Here is a 25,549-nt window from a genome sequence, read left to right as displayed (position 1 = left end):
GCCTTCCTCTGCAGCATGGGGCATGGGTCACTTGTTGGAGGATTCTCTGCACCCTGAAGTCTTTAAACCATGATTTGAGGACTTCAAAAGTTCAAACATAGGTTAGGGATTTATTACAGGAGTGGGTGGGTGAGATTCTGTGACCTGCTTTGTGCAGGAGGTCAGACTAGAAAATCATAATGGTTCCTTCTGACCTTAAAGTCTATGACTCTATGACTCTTTGAGGGAGTAACAAACACGTGGATGAGGGTGATCCAGTGGATACAGTGTACTTGGGACTTTCAGAAAGCTTTGACAAGGGGTCCCTCACCAAAGTCTCTTACGCAAAGTAAGCAGTCATGGGATATGAGGGAAGGTTCTTTCATGGAGATAAAAGATAGGAGACAAAGGATAGGAATGTGGTCAGTGTACAAAATGGGTAAATAGCAGGGTCCCTCAAGGATATGTACTGGAACCTGTGCTGTTCCACATATTCATAAATGCTCTGGAAAAGGGGGTGAACAATGAGATGGTAAAATTTGCAGATGATACAAAATTATTCAAGATAGTTAAGTACAAAGCTGACTGCGAAGAGTTACAAAAGGATCTCACAAAACTGGGTGACTGGGCATTAAAATGGCAGATGAAATTCAATATTGATAAATGCAAAATAATGCATATTTGAAAACATAATTTCAACTACACGTACAAAATGATGGGATCTAAATTAGCTGTTACTACTCAAGAAAGAAATTGTGAAGTCATTGTGGATAGTTCTCCGAAAACATCTGTTCAGTGTGCACTGGCAGTCAAAAAAGTGAACAGAATGTTAGGAAGCATTAGGAAAGGGATAGATAATAAACAGTAAATATAATAATGCCACTATATAAATCCATGGTATGCCCACACCTTGATTATTGAGTGCAATTCTGGTCACCCCATCTCAAACAAATATATTAGAATTGGAAAAAATGCAGAGAATGGCTACAGAAATGAGTAGAGATTAAAAAGACTGGGATTGTTCATCTTGGAAAAGAGAATACTAAGGGGGGATATGATAGAAATCTATAAAATCATGAATAGTGTGGAGAAAGTGAATATGGAAGTGTTATTTACCTCTTCACATAACATAAGAACCAGGGGTCACCAAATGAAATTAACAGGCAGCAGGTTTAAAACAAAAAAAAAAGGAAATATTTCTTCACACAACACAATCAACTTGTGGAACTTGTTGCCAGGGGATGTTATGAAGGCCAAAAGTACAACTGGGTTAAAAAAAGAATTAGATAAATTCACAGAGGATAGGTCCATCAATGGCTAATAGCCAAGATGGTCAGGGACATACCCCGCTGCTCTGGGTGTCCCTAAGTCTCTGACTGCCTGAAGTTGGGACTGGACAATGAGGTGTGATTCACTCAACAATTGCCCTGTTCTGTTCATTCCCTCTGAAGTATCTGGCAGCAGCCACTGTTAGCAGACAAGGTGCTGGGCTAGATGGATGCTTGGTCTGACCCAATATGGTTGTTCTTATGTTCTTATAAAGTCAAAAGCAACATTTCCATTGATTTTCAATTCAAGCAGGATTAAGCCCAGTCTGAGTTAAAGGCAAACAGTGCTCTCTGTATATAAAGTAGAATAATCTGCAGTGACAACTGAATAAGCAACAATGACTCAATACTTTGTCTCTAATTTCTATTAAATAAACAGAGCCCTATCTATAATGCAATTATGTGGCAGTGGAAATGGTTGCATAATTGTGAGCTTTACAAAGTTTGTCATAATAGTGCTTCTGAATGTATGCCTTCATTTAAGAAAAAAATCAGTCCTTTATAGTTGTAAAGAAAACTTTCATAATGTGATCACAATTGTAAACCAATGCAGTGATGTCACTTTAATTTTCAGACAGCCTGAAACAAGAGCTCTGTAAGAAGTGTAAACTGTTTTCATTAAATACAGTGGAGCGTTGACATTAAAGTTTAAGTATGGCAGTGTAATTGTCACCATTAACTATTTTACCACTAATCATTTCAGCTGAAACATTCAGTAAATATACTGATCCTCTGCTGTAGGAAGTAGTGGCAGATTCTGGAGTGGGATGGGATCAGAAATTGCTGTTAAGGTTTCCTTAGGTGGGGAATGAATTATTGAACCCTCTGTTCCCTAAATTAATGGTCTCAACTGAAGCTACCTAAAAGAGGAAGAAAAGAGCAACTGCATCCTCTCTCTCTCTCTCTCACTCAAAGAACACCTCAAAAAACCCTGCCTCCCACATATTCACTGGTGTCACCTTCACAAATGCGTCCTACCTGTCAAAATTTTTTCCCAGGACAGCTTCAGCAATGCAGTTGTTTTCAATACCAAAATCTGTGGCACATTTAAATTTGTCAGGGGGTAATGTAAAACAAATTTGAATTAATATGAAAATAGATAATATTGGCCTGATCCAAAGTCCATTGAAATCATTTTAAAGACCATACTGACTTCAATGGGCTTTAGATCATCCCTATAAGGGATATTCTGTTGGACTAGGAGGATCATGGGGGGTGTGGGGGGAAGTTTGGCAGTGGGATTGAAAACTGAACCATAATTCTAGCACTGCTGCACATAATTTAGGTTTAATGTGAAACAGCACACAGAACCTCGTATATCACTAAGGAGCCATTCTCAGATTTTTACAAAATGCAATAGTTCTGTAAAGAATCTCTAAGGAATAAAAAGTATTTTTTCATGAATGTGGGAGAGGTTTTTTTAGCCACCAGAGCCTAGCAAATCTGTGAAGCAAGCATTGCTCTTGAAATCCATATAGCCCTCCTTTTCGAACATAAATTTGTTAGTCTCTAAGGTGCCACAAGTACTCCTTTTCTTATTAAAAAGAGGAGCTCTTGCAAATATTGGCAATGAATTACAGCTATATACTTAATTGCCTGGGACTATTGGTTGTTACTTAGCCAACTCCTTGGCCTTTGGAAAAGAAGAGACTAACAGTAGAGGTATCACTCCTATTGCAGTTCACATGATTGCTGGACCTCTGAAAAACAAGCCAGACAGGAAAGGGGCTTGAACTTCAGTTGGTTGTAATACACGGACATGGCTGAAAGCTTCTCTACTTTTTCAAGGGAGTCAGGTAATAAGAAAACCTGACAGGACTGAAGCATGTTCCCCAGCTTCCTACATTTCCTTTAGTTACAAAGGGAGAGACCATGCTGCCATCTCTAGGAATGCCTCTTGTGAAAGAAAATGTGATGAGAAAGAAGTAACTGGAAGTTTAATCTGAAAGAAAAAAAGCCACCTTTAATTAATTAAATTTACTTAAACAAAATCTTTCAAAGTAACTTCAGCACATACTTTTCAGCATTTTAGTGGTAGTAAAGATAAAAAGAGCTAATCTTTAAATATACTTTCTATTTCTATAGCATCTTATCTCTATGGCTCTCAGAGGGCGTTAGCGACTTCATTATTTAAGACGCACAACACATCTGCAAAAGTAGGTAACTGAGGCTGTGCTCTGCTAATAAATATGACAGGGAGGGGACACTGAATAAATCTGCAAAAATAACAAGGGAATTTTCAGTATAATTAGTAGAGATGAGGGAACCTGACTTGTTTTTGATAACAAGCAGTTTCAGATCATTGAGACTTGTATAATAGAGGTTGTCTTGTGTAACCATTTTGCAGATGGCAGAGACAGAGAAGAATTAAGTGAAGTGTCCCAGGTCACTGAACAAATCACTTTCAGGAAAGGACAAAGAATGCAGGGGTCCTCACACCACGCCATTGTCTTCAGTACAAGATGGTGTTGCCACCACCATGGTAACCTCCTGCAATTGTCAAAACATGGTAGGGTGACCAGACAGTAAATGTAAAAAATCGGGACAGGGTGTGTGTGGAAACAGGAGCCTATATAAGAAAAAGCCCCCAAAATCGAGACTGTCCCTATAAAATCGGGAAACCTGGTCACCCTAAAATATGGCTATTTTTATTTAAAAACAATTCTATATTTTGCAGTAATGGGCCAAACCCCAGCAGCAGTGCATTAGGAATTATAACTGGTTTCAGGCACCAGGTTTGCTCAAGCTCCCCACTGATTTTGGGGGGTTACCATCACATTTTCTACCTTTAAAATAATGAGTATTTTCCTGTGTGGCTCTCCTGAAAAAACCCCCACTGACTGCCACATGGGGAGCCACGGACGCGTTTGCCCCCCAGATCTGTGCGCGCGGCGCAGAACACATAGCGGCGGGCTAGAAGCCGGCCAGCTGTGCAGACGACGTCACAGAAGACCCTCTCGGACGCCCCCTAGCCCCTTTCGCAGGGGCCCTTGAAGGGGTCGGGGCAGGAGGCTCTGGGCAGCCCTAGCCCCGCCCCTCCTTGCCAGTGACAGGTACCAAGTCATCTCCTCTTGTTTGGAGGTGCGCGTGGTTATCTCTGATTGGCCGTCGCTCGGGGCCCCGCCTCCTGTCGTCCCAGCCCCCACGCCGGGCTGGGAAGCGCGGCCGGTTGGACTCCGAGTCCCAGAGTGCTTTGCGCGGCAGGCGGCGGTTGTGTGGCCGCCGCCGCCGCTGCTGTGCGAGGGAGGAGGCTGGGGGCCGGGCCGGCGCAGCGCACAGGGGAGCGTGGCTGAGGCGGGCGGAGGTGAGCGCGGCGCCCTCTCCTGACAGGGGGCCGGCAGAGGCAGCGCCGACAGCGTCCGCCGGTGCCCGTGCGCCCGCGTCCATCCCCTGCCCGGTGCCGAGCCCTTGGCCGCGCGGCGGAGCGGGGCGAGGGCCCCCGGGGTGGCGGGGCGAGGCGGGAGCAGCATGAGCAGCGCCCGCGGAGCCGCCCGGAGGACAGCGGCGGGGACGGGGCTGGCGGTGCGTCTCCTGCTGCTGGGCAGCATCTGGACTCCGGTGGAGGCCCAGGTGAGAGAGATGGGGCTCGGGCGACGGCGGCTGCCTGTGTCGGGGGCGGGGAGGGACCCTGGAGGGGAAGGAGGACCGGAGTTCCGGGCTTTCCTCCTTCGGCCAGACTGCAGCTGGATAACGGCTCACGTGTGCGCGCAGCGGTTTCTGTCCCGAGGGATCCCGTGAGCTTTGTGGACCCTGGGTTTGGTGCTGCTGGCTGCCCTGTGCCCCCGCGGATCCGAAGAGGGGGCACTGCGCGTTTTCAGCGGTTTGCAGGACCAAGCAGGATCGACTTTATATTTCTTTCCGCTGCCTCTTGCTGAGTGAGATGCACTGAGGTTTCAGTGGGGAGCTATTTTGGTTTCATTTGTTACCAGTAGCAGAGCAGACGTTTAATGTGGCTGACTTGTAACCGTGCCCCAAGGGTATATGATTGGGGTATTATATGAAATTTGGAAAAGAGGAATGCACAGAGAAGTTCTCTGTTAGGGGATATAATAATATTTTTATACAAAGATTCAGACGTTAAATAGAGGAGTTCCTTAATTCAGGAAGCAGTACTTTTATATTCATATGTACAAATTTCATCCTAAACAATCCCAGAGTGTTTCACAAGATATGGGTTGTATCATGCTATTCATTTTTAAGCAGAACTCTGACTTCTTTAGGAAGTCAGTGGGAGGTATAGTATGATCTATTGGTAGTACTTAAAGATCTGGGAATTAGAGCTCGGAACAGAACTCAGGTCTCCTTTTACTTTGACTGCTCTTTGGTGATGTTGGACATCTAACTTAAGCTCTGTTACCCCCTGGTACAGATGGAGATAGTAATGCTTACCCTTCTTTTTGAATTGTTCTGAGAAATTGAGTGTCATATGCCAAAAATACAATGGAAGTGGAGAGTCTTTTACTTTTATTCATCAGAAACAACCATATCTAAGATAGCAGTTGTGATGTGGGAGGGCAGGTGAAGCTTTGGCCAAAGAGATTAGGGAAAACCTATGGAGTCATTTACACACAGAGCAAGCCAAATGTTGTCTCTTTTGGTTGTTTTAAATATATGTTTACATTTTTAAGGTTTTCATACCTTGAAACCTGCCCTACAGTAAGTGTCCATCCCAGGGACTGTCAATAAATCACTTGCCCAGTATAGATTCCTTTTATTTAAGTGAAACAATACACTCAAGCTGGACAAATTCAATTTGGAAGTAAGGTGCACATTTTTAAGTGAGAGTGATTAACCATTTGAACAAGCCTATCTAGAGAAATGGTGAATTCTTGATGTCCTCATATTACAATTAACACTGGATGCCTTTCTGAAAGTTATGCTTTAGTGAAAAAGGAGTTAGTGGGCTCAATACAGGAGTAACTGGGTGAAACTTAATGGCCTGTGATATACAGGAGGTCAGAGTAGATGATCTCATGGTTCCTTTTGGCCTTAAACTCCATGAATCTATGAAAATGTGTTGGAAATTTCATGGGATACATAAATGGTACATTAATCCATATCTAAGTTAAATTGCCCTTAAAGCAGAATTGGTGGGTTTTTTGTTTTTTGTGTGTGTTTTTTGCTGGTGGCCCTTAATGCTGTCATTAAAAAACCTTAATGCAAGTTTCACTGTTTGTTTAGTCTTTAAACTGGGAGGGATATCAATTGTTTTTTAAACCAAGGTTTATATATTTGTAGGGCTGTTGATTAATCACAGTTAACTCATATGATTTACTCAAAAAAATTAATTGTAATTTTAAAAATCACGATTAATTGCACTGTTAAACAATAGAATACCAAATGAAATTTATTAAATATTTTTGGATGTTTACTACATTTTCAAATATATTAATTTCAATTACAACACAGAATGCAAAGTGTACAGTGCTTACATTATATTATTTTTATTACAGATATTAATGTTTATTACAGATATTAATGTTTATTGTAAAACAATAAACGAAATCATATTTTTCAATTCCCCTCATACGAGTACTGTAGTACGTCATGAAAGTGAAACTTACAAATGTAGGGTTTTTTTGTTACATAACTATTTTGTTTTTGAGTACAATGTAAACCTTTAGAGCCTATACCTCCGCTCAGTCCTACTTCTCATTTAGCCAATCACTAAAAGAAACAAGTTTGTTTACATTTATGGGCAATAATGCTTCCCACTTCTTAATTACTTCTGAAAGTGAGAACAGGTATTCGCATGGCACTATTGTAGCTGGCGTTGCAAGATATTTACGTGCCAGATGCGCTAAAGATTCCTATGCCTCTTTATGCTTCAGCCATTGTTCCAGAGGACATGCTTCCATGCTGATGATGCTCGTTAAAAAAATAATGCATTAATTAAATTTGTGATTGAACTTCTTGGTGGAAAATTTTATGTCTCCTGCTCTGTTTTACCCTCATTCTGCCATATATTTCATGTTATAGCAGTCTCGGATGATGACCCAGTACATGTTCATTTTAAGAACATTTCACTGCAAATTTGACAAAATAAGAAGATACCAATGTGAGATTTCTAAAGATAGCTACAGCACTCAACACAAGACTTAAGAATCTGTAGTGCCTTCTAAAATCGGAGAGGGACAAAGTGTGGAGCATGCTTTCAGAAGTCTTTTAAGAGCAAAACTCTGATGCGGAAACTACAGAACCCAAATCACCAAAAAAGGAAAATCAACCTTCTGCTGGTGGCATCTTTCTCAGATGATGAAAATGAAGATGTATCGGTCCGCACTGCTCTGGATTTTTATCGAGCAGAACCTGTCATCAGCATGGACGCATGTCCTTTGGAATGGTGGTTGAAGCATGAAGGGACATGAATCTTTAGTGCATGTGGCATCTAAATATCTTCCGATGCCGGCTACAACAGTGCCATGCGAGCGGCCTGTTCTCACTTTCAGGTAACTTTTTAAAGAAGAAGCAGGCAGCATTATCTTCTGCAAACGTAAACAAACTTGTTTGTCTGAGCAATTGGCTGATCAAGAAGTAGCACTGAATGGACTTGTAGGCTCTAAAGTTTTACATTATTTTATTTTTGAATGCAGGGTTCTTTTTGCACATAATTCTACATTCATAAGTTCAACTTTCATGATAGAGTGCACTATAGTACTCGTATTAGGTGAATTGAAAAATATATTTTTTTCAGTACAAATATTTGTAATAATAAATATAAAGTGAGCACTGTACACTTTTTATTCTGTGTTGTAATTGAAGTCAATACATTTGAAAACGTAGAAATCTTCCAAAAATATTTAAATAAATGGTATTCTATTACTGTTTAATAGCACGATTAATCACAATTTTTTTAATCGCTTGACAGCTGTATATATTTGTAATAAAATATTAAACATCTTTTGTTGCTGCAGTTCAAATTCTACATATCTATTACCCCCTGGTTCTCTACAGTGTTTTGATTACTAGCTTTTTTTCTCTCTCTCATTTTGTGTATGCAGCAAAGTGGTAAAACTGTGAGGAGCAAAACAAGGTGTCCCGGTTGGTTTTCGAATGAGGAAATATGTTTAAGCAATTAAAATACAACCACCTGAGAGCACACCTTTAAGGTTGTCTGTATAAATGTGCTAACAATGTTACTGCATTCATGTATTCTATTCAGAGCTTGTATGTTTCACAAGATAATAAATTTAGTTGTTTCTACAAACTCCATATTTTAAATGCATATAACTTGGAACTTAACTCATGTTTAAGCATATCTTTTATAAAAGGTTGACTTATATTGGAAAACAAGTTAGAGAATTAACCATTTACAGGTTACATCGGATGTCATATATACAGCAATCATTTTAACAGACACTGTAGAAAAATACTTTAATACAGTTCCTGGAAACTAGATTGTGGGGTAGTCACTTTTGATCCATATGATACAAATAAAATTAAAAGTAATACACTAGTATTTTTCAATTTGTAATTAATTTGAATCTTATAGTTGCTAGAAAGACTGTGATGAGGGAATTGCATACATTGTGGTTATATTTAGTTGGTCCATTTACCGCTTCCTGTAACATGTATGCATGTAACAGTTGTAACTGAAAAATTAATATCAGCATTAATTTAAGTGACTTGTTATGTTATGTTTCTCATTCTTCTCCTTCCTCAGTTTTATATATAAAACTGAACATTGCCATGTTTTCCAAGGTAAGAAGTGGAATATTTAATGAGGTGTTGTAGGTGTAATTTTTGTAAATAGACTTATTTAAAAAAAGTTTTACAAATCTATTAGCGCTAGAAATGTTTTCATTAAATTGTTTGTTAAATTTCAGTTATATGTCTAAATCCCTTTCTCCAAAGGTGCAAATTCCTTATGGTATCGGAAGTAAAAGTACTGTATAAGAAGCAGAAAAATGCTATGGACTAAATTAAGTCGTGGCATACATTAATGCAACTCCATTAAAATCACTGGAGATGTGATAACTCATGCCAGGGCAGCATTTGGCCCTATACCTATCAAGTGAACTAACCAGTCTAGTTTCATTGTCAGAGACCAGTGAAATGCAACCAAAAAAACCCGCAACAACTCAGCATGAATAGTGAAAAGTAATAGGCTTTTAATATTATTTGTTCTAATGTTTTAACACAGGATCTTTTAAAATGTAATTCTTTTTCTGGCAACATAGTAAAGAGAATTATTTCCATGCAAATATTCAAACACTAATAGAGAAGATGCAGAAACCTGTTGCATTTAATTTACTGAATAATAGAGTACTTTGAAGTAAGATAAAGCTCTGTGTAATCCACACTAGTAGAACCGCTCTGTAAATTTAATGAGTAGCTTGAAACCCTTAATCTGTTGTGCTGCTTTATCATGAACGAGGGTTATCACCTTCGAGCCTTGTGCCTTCACTCATAACATGGGCCACTAAAACACCTTAAAAGAGTATCTTAATACAATTACAACAATGTTTAATTTTAAATTACACCTTGCAAAGAGGTTTTTTGCTATTTTATAAAAAAAAATTCTCATTTTTGAAAGTAGATCATTGGAGATAGATAAGAAACAATATGAACTATGTTGTAAACACTGATAATTTTGGTAGTCTTTTTAAAAAATTGTTTTGTCTTTAGACTCAGGACTTCTCAGATATCTTCTTTTTCCCCTCATTTCTGAAGGGTCCATCTTCTATCTTCAGTGTTTTGTTGCTTGCTGAATAACTCTTAATTTGTGTTTGGAAGACTAAAACACAAGCTGTAGGTTTTACTGAAAAACAGTAATGTGTTACATTGTTCTATTGCCATTTCTATAGTTGACCATGGACTAAGATCTACAAGTATGGTTAAATTTATTAAAGGCATTTAAAAATGCTTTTAGGGTTTTAAATTGTAATTTTAGGCACTGATACTGCAAATACTTACTCATGTGAGTAGCTACGCTTACTTGAGTCGCGACCTGGGAGTCAGTGGGATTAGTCCTATAGGTATTTACAGAATCAAATCCTATGTGTGTATTAAATCAGCCCCTGTACCAGATGACTGGAGAGTAGCAAATATAATGCCTATTTTTAAGAAAGATTCCAGAGGTGATGCTGGCAGTTACAGGCTGGTAAGCCTAACTTAGGTACCAGGCTAATTGTTTGAAACTATAGTAAAGAGCAGAATTATCAGATGCATAAACATGATGTGTTGGAGAAGAGTCAACATTGCTTTTGTAAAGGGAAATCATGCCTCCCCAATCTATTAAGTTATTTGAGGTAGTCAACAAGCATGTGAAGAAGAGTGATCAGTGGATATAGTGTGCTTGGACTTTCAGAAAGCCTTTGACAAGGTCTTACACCAAAGGCTCTTAAGCAAAGTAAGCAGTCATGAGAGAAGAGGGAAGGTTCTCTCATGGATCAGTAATTGGTTAAAGGATAGGAAATTAAGAGTAAGAATAAATGGTCAGGTTTCACAGTGGAGAGTGGTAAATAGCCAGGTCCCCCAAGGATCTGGGACCAGGGCTGTTCCACATATTCATAAATGATTTGGAAAAGGGGGTAAACAGTGAAGTTGCAAAATTTGCAAATGATACAAAATAACTCAAGATAGTTAAGTCCAAAGCAGACTGTGAAGAGTTACAAAGTGATCTCACAAAACAGAGGGACTGGCTGACAAAATGGCAGATGAAATTCAGTGTTGGTAAATGCAGATAATCCCAACTATACATACAAAATGATGGGGTCTAAATTAACTGTTTACCACTCAAGAAAGAGATCTTGGAATCATCATGTTTAGTTCTCAATGTGCAGCGTATGTCAAAAAAATTAACAATGTTAGGAACCATTCTGAAAGAAATAGATAATGCTCCTATATAAATTCATGGTATGCCCACACCTTGAATACTGCATGCAGTTCTGGTCACCCAAAAAGATATTAGAATTGGGAAAAGTACAGAGAAGGGCAACAGAAATGTTTAGGAGTATGGAACAGCTTCCGTGTGAACAGAGAGTCTGGGACTGTTGAGCTTAGACAAGAGATGATTAAGGGGTGATGCCACAGAGGTCTATTAACATCATGAATGGTGTGGAGGAATTGAATAAGGAGGTGTTGTTTACCCCTTCACAAAACACAAGAACCAGAGGTCACCTGATGAAATTAATAGGCAGCAGGTTTAAAACAAACATAAGGAAATACTTCTTCACACAATGCAGAGTCAGTCTGTAGAACTGGAGGATATTGTGAAGATCAAAAATATAACTAAGTTTAGAAAAGAATTAGATAAGTTAATGGAGCATAGATCCATCCATAATCATTACCCAAGATGGTCAGGGATGCAACTGTATATTCCAGGCACCCCTAAACCTCCAAATGCCAAAAGCTGGGACTGGATAACCTGGGAGGTATCACTCAAAATTGCCCTGTTCTGTTCATTCCCTCTGAAGCATCTGACACTGTTGTCAGAGACAGGATAGTGGGCTAGATGGACCATTAGTTTGACCCACTGTGGCTGCTCTTACATTATTATTAGAATTGTAATATATGTAACAGTCTATTATTCTAATATTTTTCCTACTACATTCTGTAGATAAGTATCAAAATACTTTAAAAAGTATAATGTAAGTATGCCTCTTTTAGAAATGGGTTAACAGAACTTATTTTAAACTCGAAGTGAAGTATTTTAAGTTAAGATAATACAAGATTTTTATGTACATTAGGGGCTCAATCTCACAAGTTTGTAAACAATTTCTGTGACAGTACTATGCATCTCATAAAATCATGTCTTAACATGATATATCCTCCTGGTTTGGGAAATATAGGCCCTTCAGGCTGCAACATGCTCCACGGAGATGGTCTCAATTGAAGTGCAAATTGCAGGACCACAGCATTAATCTCCATAGTTACTACATTCAAATAGTATTGCACCTGGAGGTGGACTGATGGCAGTCCATGGCATCAGAAATTAGTTTTCTATTGTAAACAAGTGTAAAGATAAGATATTGTCACCCCCTTTGAGTGTAGCAGTTATCCAAAATTCAGGGTCCTATGGTTTTGTTTGAGGAGAAACTGATCACACAGCCAGATACCATTTGATACTATTGTTTATTTACAAAGAATGTACAAAGTCCTGTTTTCTGAACATAGCAAGAATCAAAAGGCAGGAGACAATTTCTTTGCTCAGTGGTTCAAGCCCCTTTTTAAACAGCACTCGGCCCAAAAACTCGCATAACTTTCACTGAGGGCCAGACTATCAGTGCTTCTGTGGCTATGTCTAATGCTTGCTTGCTGCCTCTCTCTCTTGCCTTCTTACTTTCACAGACACACACATCTACACAAAACAAAATCTCTCTGCCTGCATATGCCTTTGTTTTGAGTGTAAGCTACTATTTTTCAGCTGTCTGATTCCATAAAGGAGCTAAACTGTTGCACAAATTGAGGGTGGCTGTTACATCCACTGGTTTCAGCAAGGATTTAACCCAACTCATATGAAAACTAATGATGCATTAATGTAATACAGTTATCTAACTCCTCATCCACCTTTATTAAGAAAAATCCTCTAATTTTTGTTGGGGTTGATTTGTTTATCTAAGAATAATTTTTACTACCATGAATCTTGGTCAGTAAAGCAATAGAATATATTTGTTTCTTGTAGCTCTCCGGACTGTTGGATGACTGCTTGTGTGATATAGAAAGCATTGATGACTTCAATACTTACAAGATCTTCCCCAAAATACAGAAACTGCAAGAACGAGACTACTTCAGATATTACAAGGTACAGTAAGAATGGCACTTTTATACATAGCTAAGTGAAAATCCAGGATATGATGGTCTATAGACTAACTCGGTCTGATCTTCATTTTTTTTTTTCTGAAATCTTTTCAATTTCTTTCTTAGCAGCCCAAAACACCCTTTTGTCACTTGATAGTCTTTAATTTTTTGATTGAAAATTATACTGTCTGAGCTCTGGTATTTGCCACTGATACAGGGTTTAAAACAGCACTAAATCACTAAAATTGTAATCCAATGGACAAGTGATTCCCTACACCAAGTGGTCTGCAAGCACGACTGTATTGCAAGGAAGCTTTTTAGTGGAAGAGTTACAGGAATGAGCAACTTTATACTGGAATATTTTGATAAATTAAAAAAAAGCACCAAAACAATTAAGGAATGTAGAAACCCAAGCCATTATTTAAATGTTTGGAATGTGATAGATTCCTGACCAGTCAACTACATATTTTATACTGAAATTGTGACAAGATATCCAGTAATGCTTACTAGGGATGAATTCAGTAAGTCTGATTGTAATGCTAGAGGCTGCAAGGATGGTTATGAGACTTCTTGCTAAATACTTTTTGGCTATTTTTCCCCCCTGTATTTTGTTAATTTGGGTGATTGCATAATGCCTGTATTTTCATTGTCCCTTCTGCAAACACACATACTAAATATGTAATGGATTCTAGTGCCTTTGTCTCATTTTGGAATTTGGAATATCTCTACACCAGTTTGTTTTTATGAAATAATCTGCAGTTTAAGGTTCTGTAGTAATCTTTCATCTAAAGTGGTCTACTATATGTGGGCGATCTCCTGGTAAACTATTTGATGCCTGTATATTCTTGAGAATTAGCATATCAGAATATTCTACTATTAGCCCATAACTCCTCATGAGAAATAATGAGATTTTTGTAACTGGATCCTTTTTGTGGAAATCAGGAACAGAAAACATGTCTTTATATACTTTTCTGTATTCCTGTCTTTGTTTTTGTGGTAGGGATTTTGCACTATGTTTTTCTCTCCCTCCACTTTGGTATCAATATGCTTAGAAAAAGAAAATACAACAAAGTTAACTAGAATCCCAAATTCTGAAGCTTTGTGTATTATTCTTCAAGGTTGAAGCTTTTAGAAAGGAAGGGAGTAGACTAAAAGGGAGAATGCTAGGTAACTTCTGTTTGTTTTAAGGGGTCTTGTCTAAGGGTATGTCTACACTACGGAATAAGGTCGAATTTATAGAAGTCGGTTTTTTAGAAATCGGTTTTATATATTCGAGTGTGTGTGTCCCCACAGAAAATGCTCTAAGTGCATTAAGTGCATTAACTCGGCGGAGCGCTTCCACAGTACCGAGGCTAGAGTCGACTTCCGGAGCGTTGCACTGTGGGTAGCTATCCCACAGTTCCCGCAGGCTCTGCTGCCCATTGGAATTCTGGGTTGAGATCCCAATGCCTGATGGGGCTAAAACATTGTCGCGGGTGGTTCTGGGTAGATATCGTCAGGCCCCCGTTCCCTCCCTCCCTCCGTGAAAGCAAGGGCAGACAATCATTTTGCGCCTTTTTTCCTGAGTTACCTGTGCAGACGCCATACCATGGCAAGCATGGAGCCCACTCAGGTAACCGTCACCCTATGTCTCCTGGGTGCTGGCAGACGCGGTACGGCATTGCTACACAGTAGCAGCAACCCCTGGCCTTGTGGCAGCAGACAGTACAATACGACTGGTAGCTGTCATCGTCATGTCCGAGGTGCTCCTGGCCACGTCGGCCGAGAGCGCCTGGGCAGACATGGGCGCAGGGACTAAATTTGGAGTGACTTGACCAGGTCATTCTCTTTAGTCCTGCAGTCAGTCCTATTGAACCGTCTTATGGTGAGCGGGCAGGCGATACGGACTGCTAGCAGTCGTACTGTACCATCTTCTGCCGAGCAGCCATGAGATGTGGATGGCATGCAGTCCTTCTGCACCGTCTGCTGCCAGCCAAAGATGTAAAAGATAGATGGAGTGGATCAAAACAAGAAATAGACCAGATTTATTTTGTACTCATTTGCTTCCCCCCCTCCCCTGTCTAGGGGACTCATTCTTCTAGGTCACACTGCAGTCACTCACAGAGAAGGTGCAGCGAGGTAAATCTAGCCATGTATCAATCAGAGGCCAGGCTAACCTTCTTGTTCCAATAAGGACAATAACTTAGGTGCACCATTTCTTATTGGAACCCTCCGTGAAGTCCTGCCTGAAATACTCCTTGATTTAAAGCCACCCCCTTTGTTGATTTTAGCTCCCTGAAGCCAACCCTGTAAGCCGTGTCCTCAGTTGCCCCTCCCGGCGTCAGAGCAACGGCAAACAATCGGGCATCTGAGAGTGCTGTCCAGAGCAGTCACAATGGAGCACTCTGATGGGGCTAAAACATTGTTGCGGGTGGTTCTGGGTACGTATCGTCAGGCCCCCGTTCCCTTCCTCCCTCCATGAAAGTAAGGGCAGACAATCATTTCGCGCCTTTTTTCCTGAGTTACCTGTGCAGACGCCATACCACGGCAAGCATGGAGCCCGCTCAGGTAACTGTCACCCTATGTCTCCTGGGTGCTGGCAGACGCGGTACGGCTTTGCTACACAGTAGCAGCAACCCATTGCCTTCTGGCAGCAGGCGGTGCAATACGACTGGTAGCTGTCATCGTCGTGTCCGAGGTGCTCCTGGCCACGTCGGCCGGGAGCGCCTGGGCAGACATGGGCGCAGGGACTAAATTTGGAGTGACTTGACCAGGTCATTCTCTTTAGTCCTGCAGTCAGTCCTATTGAACCGTCTTATGGTGAGCGGGCAGGCGATACGGACTGCTAGCAGTCGTACTGTACCATCTTCTGCCGAGCAGCCATGAGATGTGGATGGCATGCAGTCCTTCTGCACCGTCTGCTGCCAGCCAAAGATGTAAAAGATAGATGGAGTGGATCAAAACAAGAAATAGACCAGATTTGTTTTGTACTCATTTGCCTCCTCCCCTGTCTAGGGGACTCATTCCTCTAGGTCACACAGAGAAGGTGCAGCGAGGTAAATCTAGCCATGTATCAATCAGAGGCCAGGCTAACCTCCTTGTTCCAATAAGAACGATAACTTAGGTGCACCATTTCTTATTGGAACCCTCCGTGAAGTCCTGCCTGAAATACTCCTTGATGTACAGACACCCCCTTTGTTGATTTTTAGCTCCCTGAAGCCAACCCTGTAAGCAGTGTCATCAGTCGCCCTTCCCTCCGTCAGAGCAACGGCAGACAATCGTTCCGCGCCTTTTCTCTGTGCGGATGCCATACCAAGGCAAGCATGGAGGCCGCTCAGCTCACTTTGGCAATTAGGAGCACATTAAACACCACACGCATTATCCAGCAGTATATGCAGCACCAGAACCTGGCAAAGCGATACCGGGCGAGGAGGCGACGTCAGCGCGGTCCCGTGAGTGATCAGGACATGGACACAGATTTCTCTGAAAGCATGGGCCCTGCCAATGCATGCATCATGGTGCTAATGGGGCAGGTTCATGCTGTGGAACGCCGATTCTGGGCTCGGGAAACAAGCACAGACTGGTGGGACCCCATAGTGTTGCAGGTCTGGGACGATTCCCAGTGGCTGCGAAACTTTCGCATGCGTAAGGGCACTTTCATGGAACTTTGTGACTTGCTTTCCCCTGCCCTGAGGCGCATGAATACCAAGATGAGAGCAGCGCTCACAGTTGAGAAGTGAGTGGCGATAGCCCTGTGGAAGCTTGCAACGCCAGACAGCTACCGGTCAGTTGGGAATCAATTTGGAGTGGGCAAATCTACTGTGGGGGCTGCTGTGATGCAAGTAGCCCACGCAATCAAAGATCTGCTGATATCAAGGGTAGTGACCCTGGGAAATGTGCAGGTCATAGTGGATGGCTTTGCTGCAATGGGATTCTCTAACTGTGGTGGGGCTATAGACGGAACCCATATCCCTATCTTGGCACCGGAGCACCAAGCCGCCGAGTACATAAACTGCAAGGGGTACTTTTCGATAGTGCTGCAAGCTCTGGTGGATCACAAGGGACGTTTCACCAACATCAACGTGGGATGGCCGGGAAAGGTGCATGATGCTCGCATCTTCAGGAACTCTGGTCTGTTTCAAAAGCTGCAGGAAGGGACTTTCTTCCCAGACCAGAAAATAACTGTTGGGGATGTTGAAATGCCTATATGTATCCTTGGGGACCCAGCCTACCCCTTAATGCCATGGCTCATGAAGCCGTACACAGGCAGCCTGGACAGTAGTCAGGAGCTGTTCAACTACAGGCTGAGCAAGTGCAGAATGGTGGTAGAATGTGCATTTGGACGTTTAAAGGCGCGCTGGCGCAGTTTACTGACTCGCTTAGACCTCAGCGAAACCAATATTCCCACTGTTACTACTGCTTGCTGTGTGCTCCACAATATCTGTGAGAGTAAGGGGGAGACGTTTATGGCGGGGTGGGAGGTTGAGGCAAATCGCCTGGCTGCTGGTTACGCGCAGCCAGACACCAGGGTGGTTAGAAGAGCACAGGAGGGCGTGGTATGCATCAGAGAAGCTTTGAAAACCAGTTTCATGACTGGCCAGGCTACGGTGTGAAAGTTCTGTTTGTTTCTCCTTGATGAAACCCCCCGCCCCTTGGTTCACTCTACTTCCCTGTAAGCTAACCACCCGCCCCTCCTCCCTTCAATCACCACTTGCAGAGGCAATAAAGTCATTGTTGCTTCACATTCATGCATTCTTTATTCATTCATCACACAAATAGGGGGATGACTACCAAGGTAGCCCAGGAGGGGTGGTGGAGGAGGGAAGGAAAATGCCACACAGCACTTTAAGCACAGCACTTTAAAAGTTTACAACTTTAAAATTTATTGAATGACAGCCTTCTTTTTTTTGGGCAATGCTCTGTGGTGGAGTGGCTGGTTGGCCAGAGGCCCCCGCACCGCGTTCTTGGGCGTCTGCGTGTGGAGGCTATGGAACTTGGGGAGGAGGGCGGTTGGTTACAGAGGGGCTGCAGTGGCAGTCTGTGCTCCTGCTGCCTTTGCTGCAGCTCAACCATACACTGGAGCATACTGGTTTGGTCCTGGAGCAGCCTCAGCGTTGAATCCTGCCTCCTCTCATCACGCTGCCGCCACATTTGAGCTTCAGCCCTGTCTTCAGCCCGCCACTTACTGTCTTCAGCCCGCCACCTCTCCTCCCAGTCATTTTGTGCTTTCCTGCACTCTGACATTATTTGCCTCCACGCATTCGTCTGTGCTCTGTCAGTGTGGGAGGACAGCATGAGCTCGGAGAACATTTCATCGCGAGTGCGTTTTTTCTTTCTTTCTAAGCTTCACTAGCCTCTGGGAAGGAGAAGATCCTGTGATCATTGAAACACATGCAGCTGGTGGAGAAAAAAAAAGGGACAGCGGTATTTAAAAAGACACATTTTATAAAACAGTGGCTACACTCTTTCAGGGTAAACCTTGCTGTTAACATTACATACATAGCACGTGTGGTTTCGTTACAAGCTTGCATTTTGCCTCCTCCCACCGCGTGACTACCCCCTCAACCTTCCCCCCTCCCTGTGGCTAACAGCGGGGAACATTTCTGTTTAGCCACAGGCAAACAGCCCAGCAGGAATGGGCTCCTCCGAGTGTCCCCTGAAGAAAAGCACTCTATTTCAACCAGGTGACCATGAATTATATCTCACTCTCCTGAGGATAACACAGAGAGATAAAGAACGGATGTTGTTTGAATGCCAGCAAACATACACTGCAATGCTTTGTTCTACAATGATTCCCGAGTACGTGTTACTGGCCTGGAGTGGTAAAGTGTCCTACCATGAAGGACGCAATAAGGCTGCCCTCCCCAGAAACCTTTTGCAAAGGCTTTAGGACTACATCTAGGAGAACCGCAAATGCCAGGGCAAAGTAATCCTTTCACATGCTTGCTTTTAAACCATGTATAGTATTTTAAAAGGTACACTCACCAGAGGTCCCTTCTCCGCCTGCTGGGTCCAGGAGGCAGCCTTGGGTGGGTTCGGGGGGTACTGGCTCTAGGTCTAGGGTGAGAAACAGTTCCTGGCTGTCGGGAAAACCGGTTTCTCCGCTTGCTTGCTGTGAGCTATCTACAACCTCCTCCTCCTCCTCATCTTCTTCGTCCCCAAAACCTGCTTCCGTATTGCCTCCATCTCCATTGAAGGAGTCAAACAACACGGCTGGGGTAGTGGTGGCTGAACCCCCTAAAATGTCATGCAGCTCATCATAGAAGCGGCATGTTTGGGGCTCTGACCCAGAGCGGCTGTTCGCCTCTCTGGTTTTCTGGTAGGCTTGCCTCAGCTCCTTCAGTTTCACGCGGCACTGCTTCGGATCCCTGTTATGGCCTCTGTCCTTCATGCCCTGGGAGATTTTGACAAAGGTTTTGGCATTTTGAAAACTGGAACGGAGTTCTGATAGCACGGATTCCTCTCCCCAAACAGCGATCAGATCCCGTACCTCCCGTTCGCTCCATGCTGGAGCTCTTTTGTGATTCTGGGACTCCATCATGGTCACCTGTGCTGATGAGCTCTGCATGGTCACCTGCAGCTTGCCACGCTGGCCAAACAAGAAATGAGATTCAAAAGTTTGCGGTTCTTTTCCTGTCTACCTGGCCAGTGCATCTGAGTTGAGAGTGCTGTCCAGAGCGGTCATAATGGAGCACTCTGGGATAGCTCCCGGAGGCCAATACCATCGAATTGTGTCCACAGTACCCCAAATTTGAGCCGGCAACGTCGATTTAAGCGCTAATCCACTTGTCAGGGGTGGAGTAAGGAAATCTATATTAAGAGCCCTTTAAGTCGAAATAAAGGGCTTCATTGTGTGGACGGGTGCAGGTTTACATCGCTTTAACGCTGCTAAATTCCACCTAAAGTCCTAGTGTAGACCAGGGCTAAGTGCATTTAGTCGGCGGAGTGTGTCCACAGTACCGAGGCAATCGTCAACTTCCGGAGCATTGCACTGTGGGTGGCTATCCCACAATTCCCGCAGTCTCCGCCGCCCATCTGAATTCTGGGTAGGAATCCCAGTACCTGATGGGGTAAAACATTGTTGCGGGTGGTTCTGGGTACATATTGTCAGGCCCCCGTTCCCTCCCTCCCTCCCTCTGTGAAAGCAAGGGCAGACAATTGTTCTGTGCCTTTTTTCTTGAGTTACCTGTGCAGATGCCATATCACGGCAAGCATGGAGCCCGCTCAGCTAACCATCACCATATGTCTCCTGGGTTCTGGCCGATGTGGTACTGCATTGCTACACAGCAGCAGTTAATTGCCTTTTGGCAGCAGACAGTGCAGTATGACTGGTAGCCGTCATTGATGTAGTCCTGGGTGCTCTTTTAATCGGGCGCCTGGGCAAACATGGGAGTGACTCAGCCAGGTCATTTCCCTTTTAAGTTTTGTCTCGTGGCAATTTCAGTCCTACCGGCAGTGCACTGTCTTTTAACCTCTAGCCAGCAGAAGATGATGGCTAATAGTCATACTGCACCGTCTTCTGCCGAGCACCCAGGAGATGATGACGGCTAGCGGTCGTACTGCACAGTCTGCTGCCAGCAAGATGTATAAAGATAGATGAAGTGGCTCAAAACAAGAAATAGACCTTGTCTTGTGCGCTCCATAATATCTGTGAGAGTAAGGGGGAGACGTTTATGGCAGGGTGGGAGGTTGAGGCAAATTGCCTGGCTGCTTGTTTCGCACAGCCAGACACCAGGGTGGTTAGAGGAGCACAGGAGGGCGCGGTGCGCATCAGAGAAGCTTTGAAAACCAGTTTTATGACTGGACAGGCTATGGTGTGGAAGTTCTGTTTGTTTCTCCATGATGAAACCCACCGCCCCTTGGTTCACTCTACTTCCCTCTAAGCTAACCACCCTCCTCTTCTCCCTTCGATCACCACTGTCAGAGGCAATAAAGTCATTGTTGCTTCACATTCATGCATTCTTTATTCATTCATCACACAAATAGGGGGATAACTATCAAGGTAGCCCAGGAGGGGTGGTGGAGGAGAGAAGCACCAGGAGGGGTGGTGGAGGAGGGAAGGACAAGGCCACACAGCACTTTAAAAGTTTAAAACTTATTGAATGCCAGCCTTCTGTTGCTTGGGCAGTCCTCTGGGGTGGAGTGGCCGGGTGGCCAGAGGCCCCCCCCACCGCGTTCTTGGGCGTCTGGGTGAGAGGCTATGGGACTTGGGGAGGAGGGTGGTTGGTTACACAGGGGCTGTAGCGGCAGTCTGTGCTCCTGCTGCCTTTCCTGCAGCTCAACCATACGCTGGAGCGTATTGGTTTGATCCTCTAGCAGCCTCAGCATTGAATTCTGCCTCCTCTCATCACGCTGACGCCACATTTGAGCTTCAGCCCTTTCTTCAGCCCGCCACCTCTCCTGACGGTCATATTGTGCTTTCCTGCACTCTGACATTGTCTGCCTCCACGCAGTCGTCTGTGCTAGGTCAGTGTGGGAGGACACCATGAGCTCAGAGAACATTTCATCACGAGTGCGTTTTTTTCGCCTTCTAATCTTCACTAGCCTCTGGGAAGGAGAAGATCCTGTGATCATTGAAACACATGCAACTGGTGGAGAAAAAAAAAGAGGCAGTGGTATTTAAAAAGACACATTTTCTAGAACAATGGCTACACTCTTTCACGGTAAACCTTGCTGTTTACATACACAGCACATGTGCTTTCGTTCCAAGGTCGCATTTTGCCTCCCCCCACCACGTGGCTAGCCCCTCACACACACACCCCCACCCCCGGCTAATAGCGGGGAACATTTCTGTTCAGCCACAGGCAAACAGCCCAGCAGGAACGGCCACCTCTGCATGTCCCCTTAAGAAAAGCACACTATTTCAACCAGGTGACCATGAATGATATCACTCTTCTGAGGATAACACAGAGAGATAAAGAACGGATGTTGTTTGAATGCCAGCAAACATACACTGCAATGCTTTGTTCTACAATGATTCCCGAGTACGTGCTACTGGCCTGGTGTGGTAAAGTGTCCTACCATGATGGTTAGAGTAAGGCTGCCCTCCCCAGAAACCTTTTGCAAAGGCTTTGGGAATACATCCTGGAGAGCTGCAAATGCCAGGGCAAAGTAATCCTTTCACATGCTTGCTTTTAAACCATGTATAGTATTTTAAAAGGTACACTCACCAGAGGTCCCTTCTCCGCCTGGCGGGTCCGGGAGGCAGCCTTGGGTGAGTCCGGGGGGTGAGAAACAGTTCCTGGCTGTCGGGAAAACTGGTTTCTCCGCTTGCTTGCTGTGAGCTATCTACAACTTCATCATCATCTTCCTTGTCCCCAAAACCTGCTTCTGTGTTGCCTCCATCTCGATTGAAGGAGTCAAACAACACGGCTGGGGTAGTGGTGGCTGAACCCCCTAAAATGGCACGCAACTCATCATAGAAGCAGCATGTTTGGGGCTCTGACCCGGAGCAGCCGTTTGCCTCTCTGGTTTTCTGGTAGGCTTGCCTCAGCTCCTTAAGTTTCATGCAGCATTGCTTCGTGTCCCTGTTATGGCCTCTGTCCTTTATGCCCTGGGAGATTTTGACAAATGTTTTGGCATTTTGAAAACTGGAACGGAGTTCTGATAGCACGGATTCCTCTCCCCATACAGCGATCAGATCCCGTACCTCCTGTTCGCTCCATGCTGGAGCTCTTTTGTGATTCTGGGACTCCATCATGGTCACCTCTGCTGATGAGCTCTGCATGGTCACCTCTGCTGATGAGCTCTGGCCAGCGTGGCAAGCTGCAGGTGACCATGCAAACAGGAAATTGAAATTCAAAAGTTCTCGGGCCTTTTCCTGTCTACCTGGCCAGTCCATCTAAGTTGAGAGTGCTGTCCAGAGCGCTCACAATAGAGCACTCTGGGATAGCTCCCGGAGGCCAATACCGTCTAATTGTGTCCCAGTACCCCAAATTCAACCCAGCAAGGCCGATTTAAGCGCTAATCCGCTTGTCAGAGGTGGATTAAGGAAATCAATTTTAAGAGCCCTTTAAGTCGAAAAAAGGGCTTCGTCGTGTGGACGGGTGTAGGTTTACATCGATTTAATGCTGCTAAATTCGACCTAAACTCCTAGTGTAGACCAGGGCTAAGTACAACTTGGTCACAGTTGTAGTTCACATGACTAGAAAATATAGCTGTAATTTACTTTTTTTTTTTAAGTCTCCCAAGTGAGTTATTGAAAAGAAAATAAATTTGTATTCTTTGCACTGCACGTCTTGTTCTTTGCTGAGGAATGAATTCCTGATCTGATAGACCTGAACTTAACACTCCTGAGTGTACCAAAGGAGTACAGTGCAATTATCTGAGTAGCATGGGGGACATAGATTTTATTCATAGAATCAGAAGTTCCTATAATGGAGATGGCAGGAGTCGTTCAGTAGTGGGGAGGCCTCCTCCACATCCAGGGCCTCGTCATACTCCTCCTTGTAATCCTAGCCGGGGGTCTCTGTTCTGCACTGCTCACTTCCATGATAGTGGGGCTGTAGAAGACTCCGTGCACTACTGCAGGAGCCATTCAGCATCGAGGTAGCCTCCACTTGTCATTGTTGTCCTCCTTACAGTCCTGGCCGGAGCTGTCTGCTTTATTAGCCAAACCTCCTCAATGCCTGAATCTCTTCCCATGGCCTCTGCACCATGTATCTCATGCTGGGTGACAAGGAAGGGATTCGGGTAGGAGTTTTGATTAAGCGAGAGTATACTGTTCATCCAAATTGAATCTGAAGATGAAACTGTTTGTTTTCCTCACAAATACTACTACATTAGAGCAGAAGAAATGATACCTTGCTCGTGCAGGTCACTATTCTGCTAAATTTCTCCTCCTGCTCTTTTCAAGAAGTAAACTTCATGCTGTACTTTGAGAAGAGTCGCAATAGCATATACAGAATTACCAGTCTTCAAAATGTCAACTGTGCCCTACTGCAATTTGAAATATTCACAAGGCAGTGGAAATGGGAGGTTGTTTTTCACATTCAGTTTCACGTCAGAACATCCCAGTCAGGGAATAGATGGTTTAAGTGACAGAGAACGGTTTGTCCCTCAAGGATGTAGTAAAAGATTTCACTTTTTTGGTCCAGAGGTTTGATTTCCCATTCCCCTTTCCCATTCTCTCTCCCACCCTCCCGCAGGCTGCTAGGATAATGGAAGAAGGGTGATTGGAGGGGAGGAGTGAGGATCATTATATATAGTAAGAATTCAGGGTTCCACATCTCATGTGCACTACAAATCAAACATCACATCTTGATACATCTTTTTTTCATAATATGGTTAGCCACATCATAGGTAATGGCTAGAGAAACTGATTTTGAATTTGATTTTTGGTTCTTGCCACTGAGGTTCTGCTGCAGAAATAATTGGTTTTAAAATCTGCAGTTTTAACAGGTACTAATCTAGCCATTTTGCTAGGGAAATATTTTTGATCTTCAGTAGTTTGTATCTTAACTTTTAGCCCCTGACCTGACCTCAGAATGCCAGTAGGGGTACGTCTACACTGCAGCACTGGCCCAGACCAGCTGATTTGGGTTTGCAGGGCTCAGGCTGTAGGGCTGAAAAATGCAGTGTAGATGCTCAGGCTGGACCCAGGCTCTAAGACCCTGTTTGGGAGGAGAGTCTCAGAGACTGGGCTTCAGCCCAAAACCAAACATATGTGTTGCAATTATTAGCCCCACAGTCTGAGCCCTGTGCGTCTGAGTCTGTTGACCCTGATTCTGAGGTTCAATGGTGTGGGTTTTTTATTGCAGTGTAGATGTATCCTAGGTGTTATGTGGGGGAGCGGGGGAGAGACTGGAAGTTGTGAGAAAGAAATGCTGTGGAAAAGCCAAGCAGCCTAGATAGATTGTCAAAGAAAAAGATGTGTCTATGATTCCTTAAAGGTAATCTGCTTTAATAATAATAATAAAAAAAAAGTTAGCTTGTGTCATTTTGGTTCTTTATGATGTAACAGAAGGCCTGAACTTAATATCAGGAATGTCATCTGGTCTTCCTTGATTTTGTTGCAGAATTTATTGGAAATGGAATGGGAGCTTTTTTAGCCTTCAATTAACGAAGTACTGAATCTTTAACAAACACATCTTTTCCCACAATTGCTACATAGGCATTTGAGTTAAATGTTTTTAAACACTTGGACTAAAAATCACTTGTGCGCTTACTCAAATTTCATTTGTCTGGTATTTTTGTTATCCAGCAATTCTACATTCGTCCATAGTTTTTTTTGGGAAGGGATTGTGGGCCGAGAGAGAAGGTAGATGAGAACAACATATCTAATGTTTGTTGTGTGCTTTTTTTTAAGGCAGGAAGAAAAGAAAAGTTCTTCACAATAGAAGTGGCAGGGTGGGATAGCGCTTTGACCTCCTTTATGTATTGTGGATGGAAAAATGTTTAATGTCTAATCTTATTTCCTTTTAAGACTGGTAGACTCCAGGCAATCTTGTGGTTGCTAACATCTTTTTGAAGTCCTGCATTTAAGGCTAACTGCTAGCAATGTTGTAATTTGCAGCTGATCA

The 25,549-nt window shown here is 43.3% G+C and overlaps 1 protein-coding gene across 3 annotated transcripts in view; it reads left to right on the top strand.

Annotated features, from left to right (window-relative positions):
* Positions 1-4,510: 4,510 nt before the first annotated feature.
* The window catches only part of ERO1B (endoplasmic reticulum oxidoreductase 1 beta), a 65,671-nt gene continuing 44,632 nt past the window's right edge, over positions 4,511-25,549 (top strand). For all 3 annotated transcript variants that reach the window (XM_073338172.1, XM_073338171.1, XM_073338170.1), the window contains exons 1-2: positions 4,511-4,877; positions 12,934-13,053. In XM_073338172.1, the coding sequence (XP_073194273.1) occupies positions 4,776-4,877; positions 12,934-13,053 (222 nt within the window). In that variant the 5' untranslated portion in view covers positions 4,511-4,775. The remainder of the gene's footprint in view (positions 4,878-12,933; positions 13,054-25,549) is intronic.

This window comes from Lepidochelys kempii, chromosome 3 (genome assembly GCF_965140265.1).
Source record: "Lepidochelys kempii isolate rLepKem1 chromosome 3, rLepKem1.hap2, whole genome shotgun sequence".
NCBI lineage: Eukaryota > Metazoa > Chordata > Testudines > Cheloniidae > Lepidochelys > Lepidochelys kempii.
Note: the sequence above shows the minus strand (reverse complement) of the source record. Positions and strands in the feature narration are given on the sequence as shown.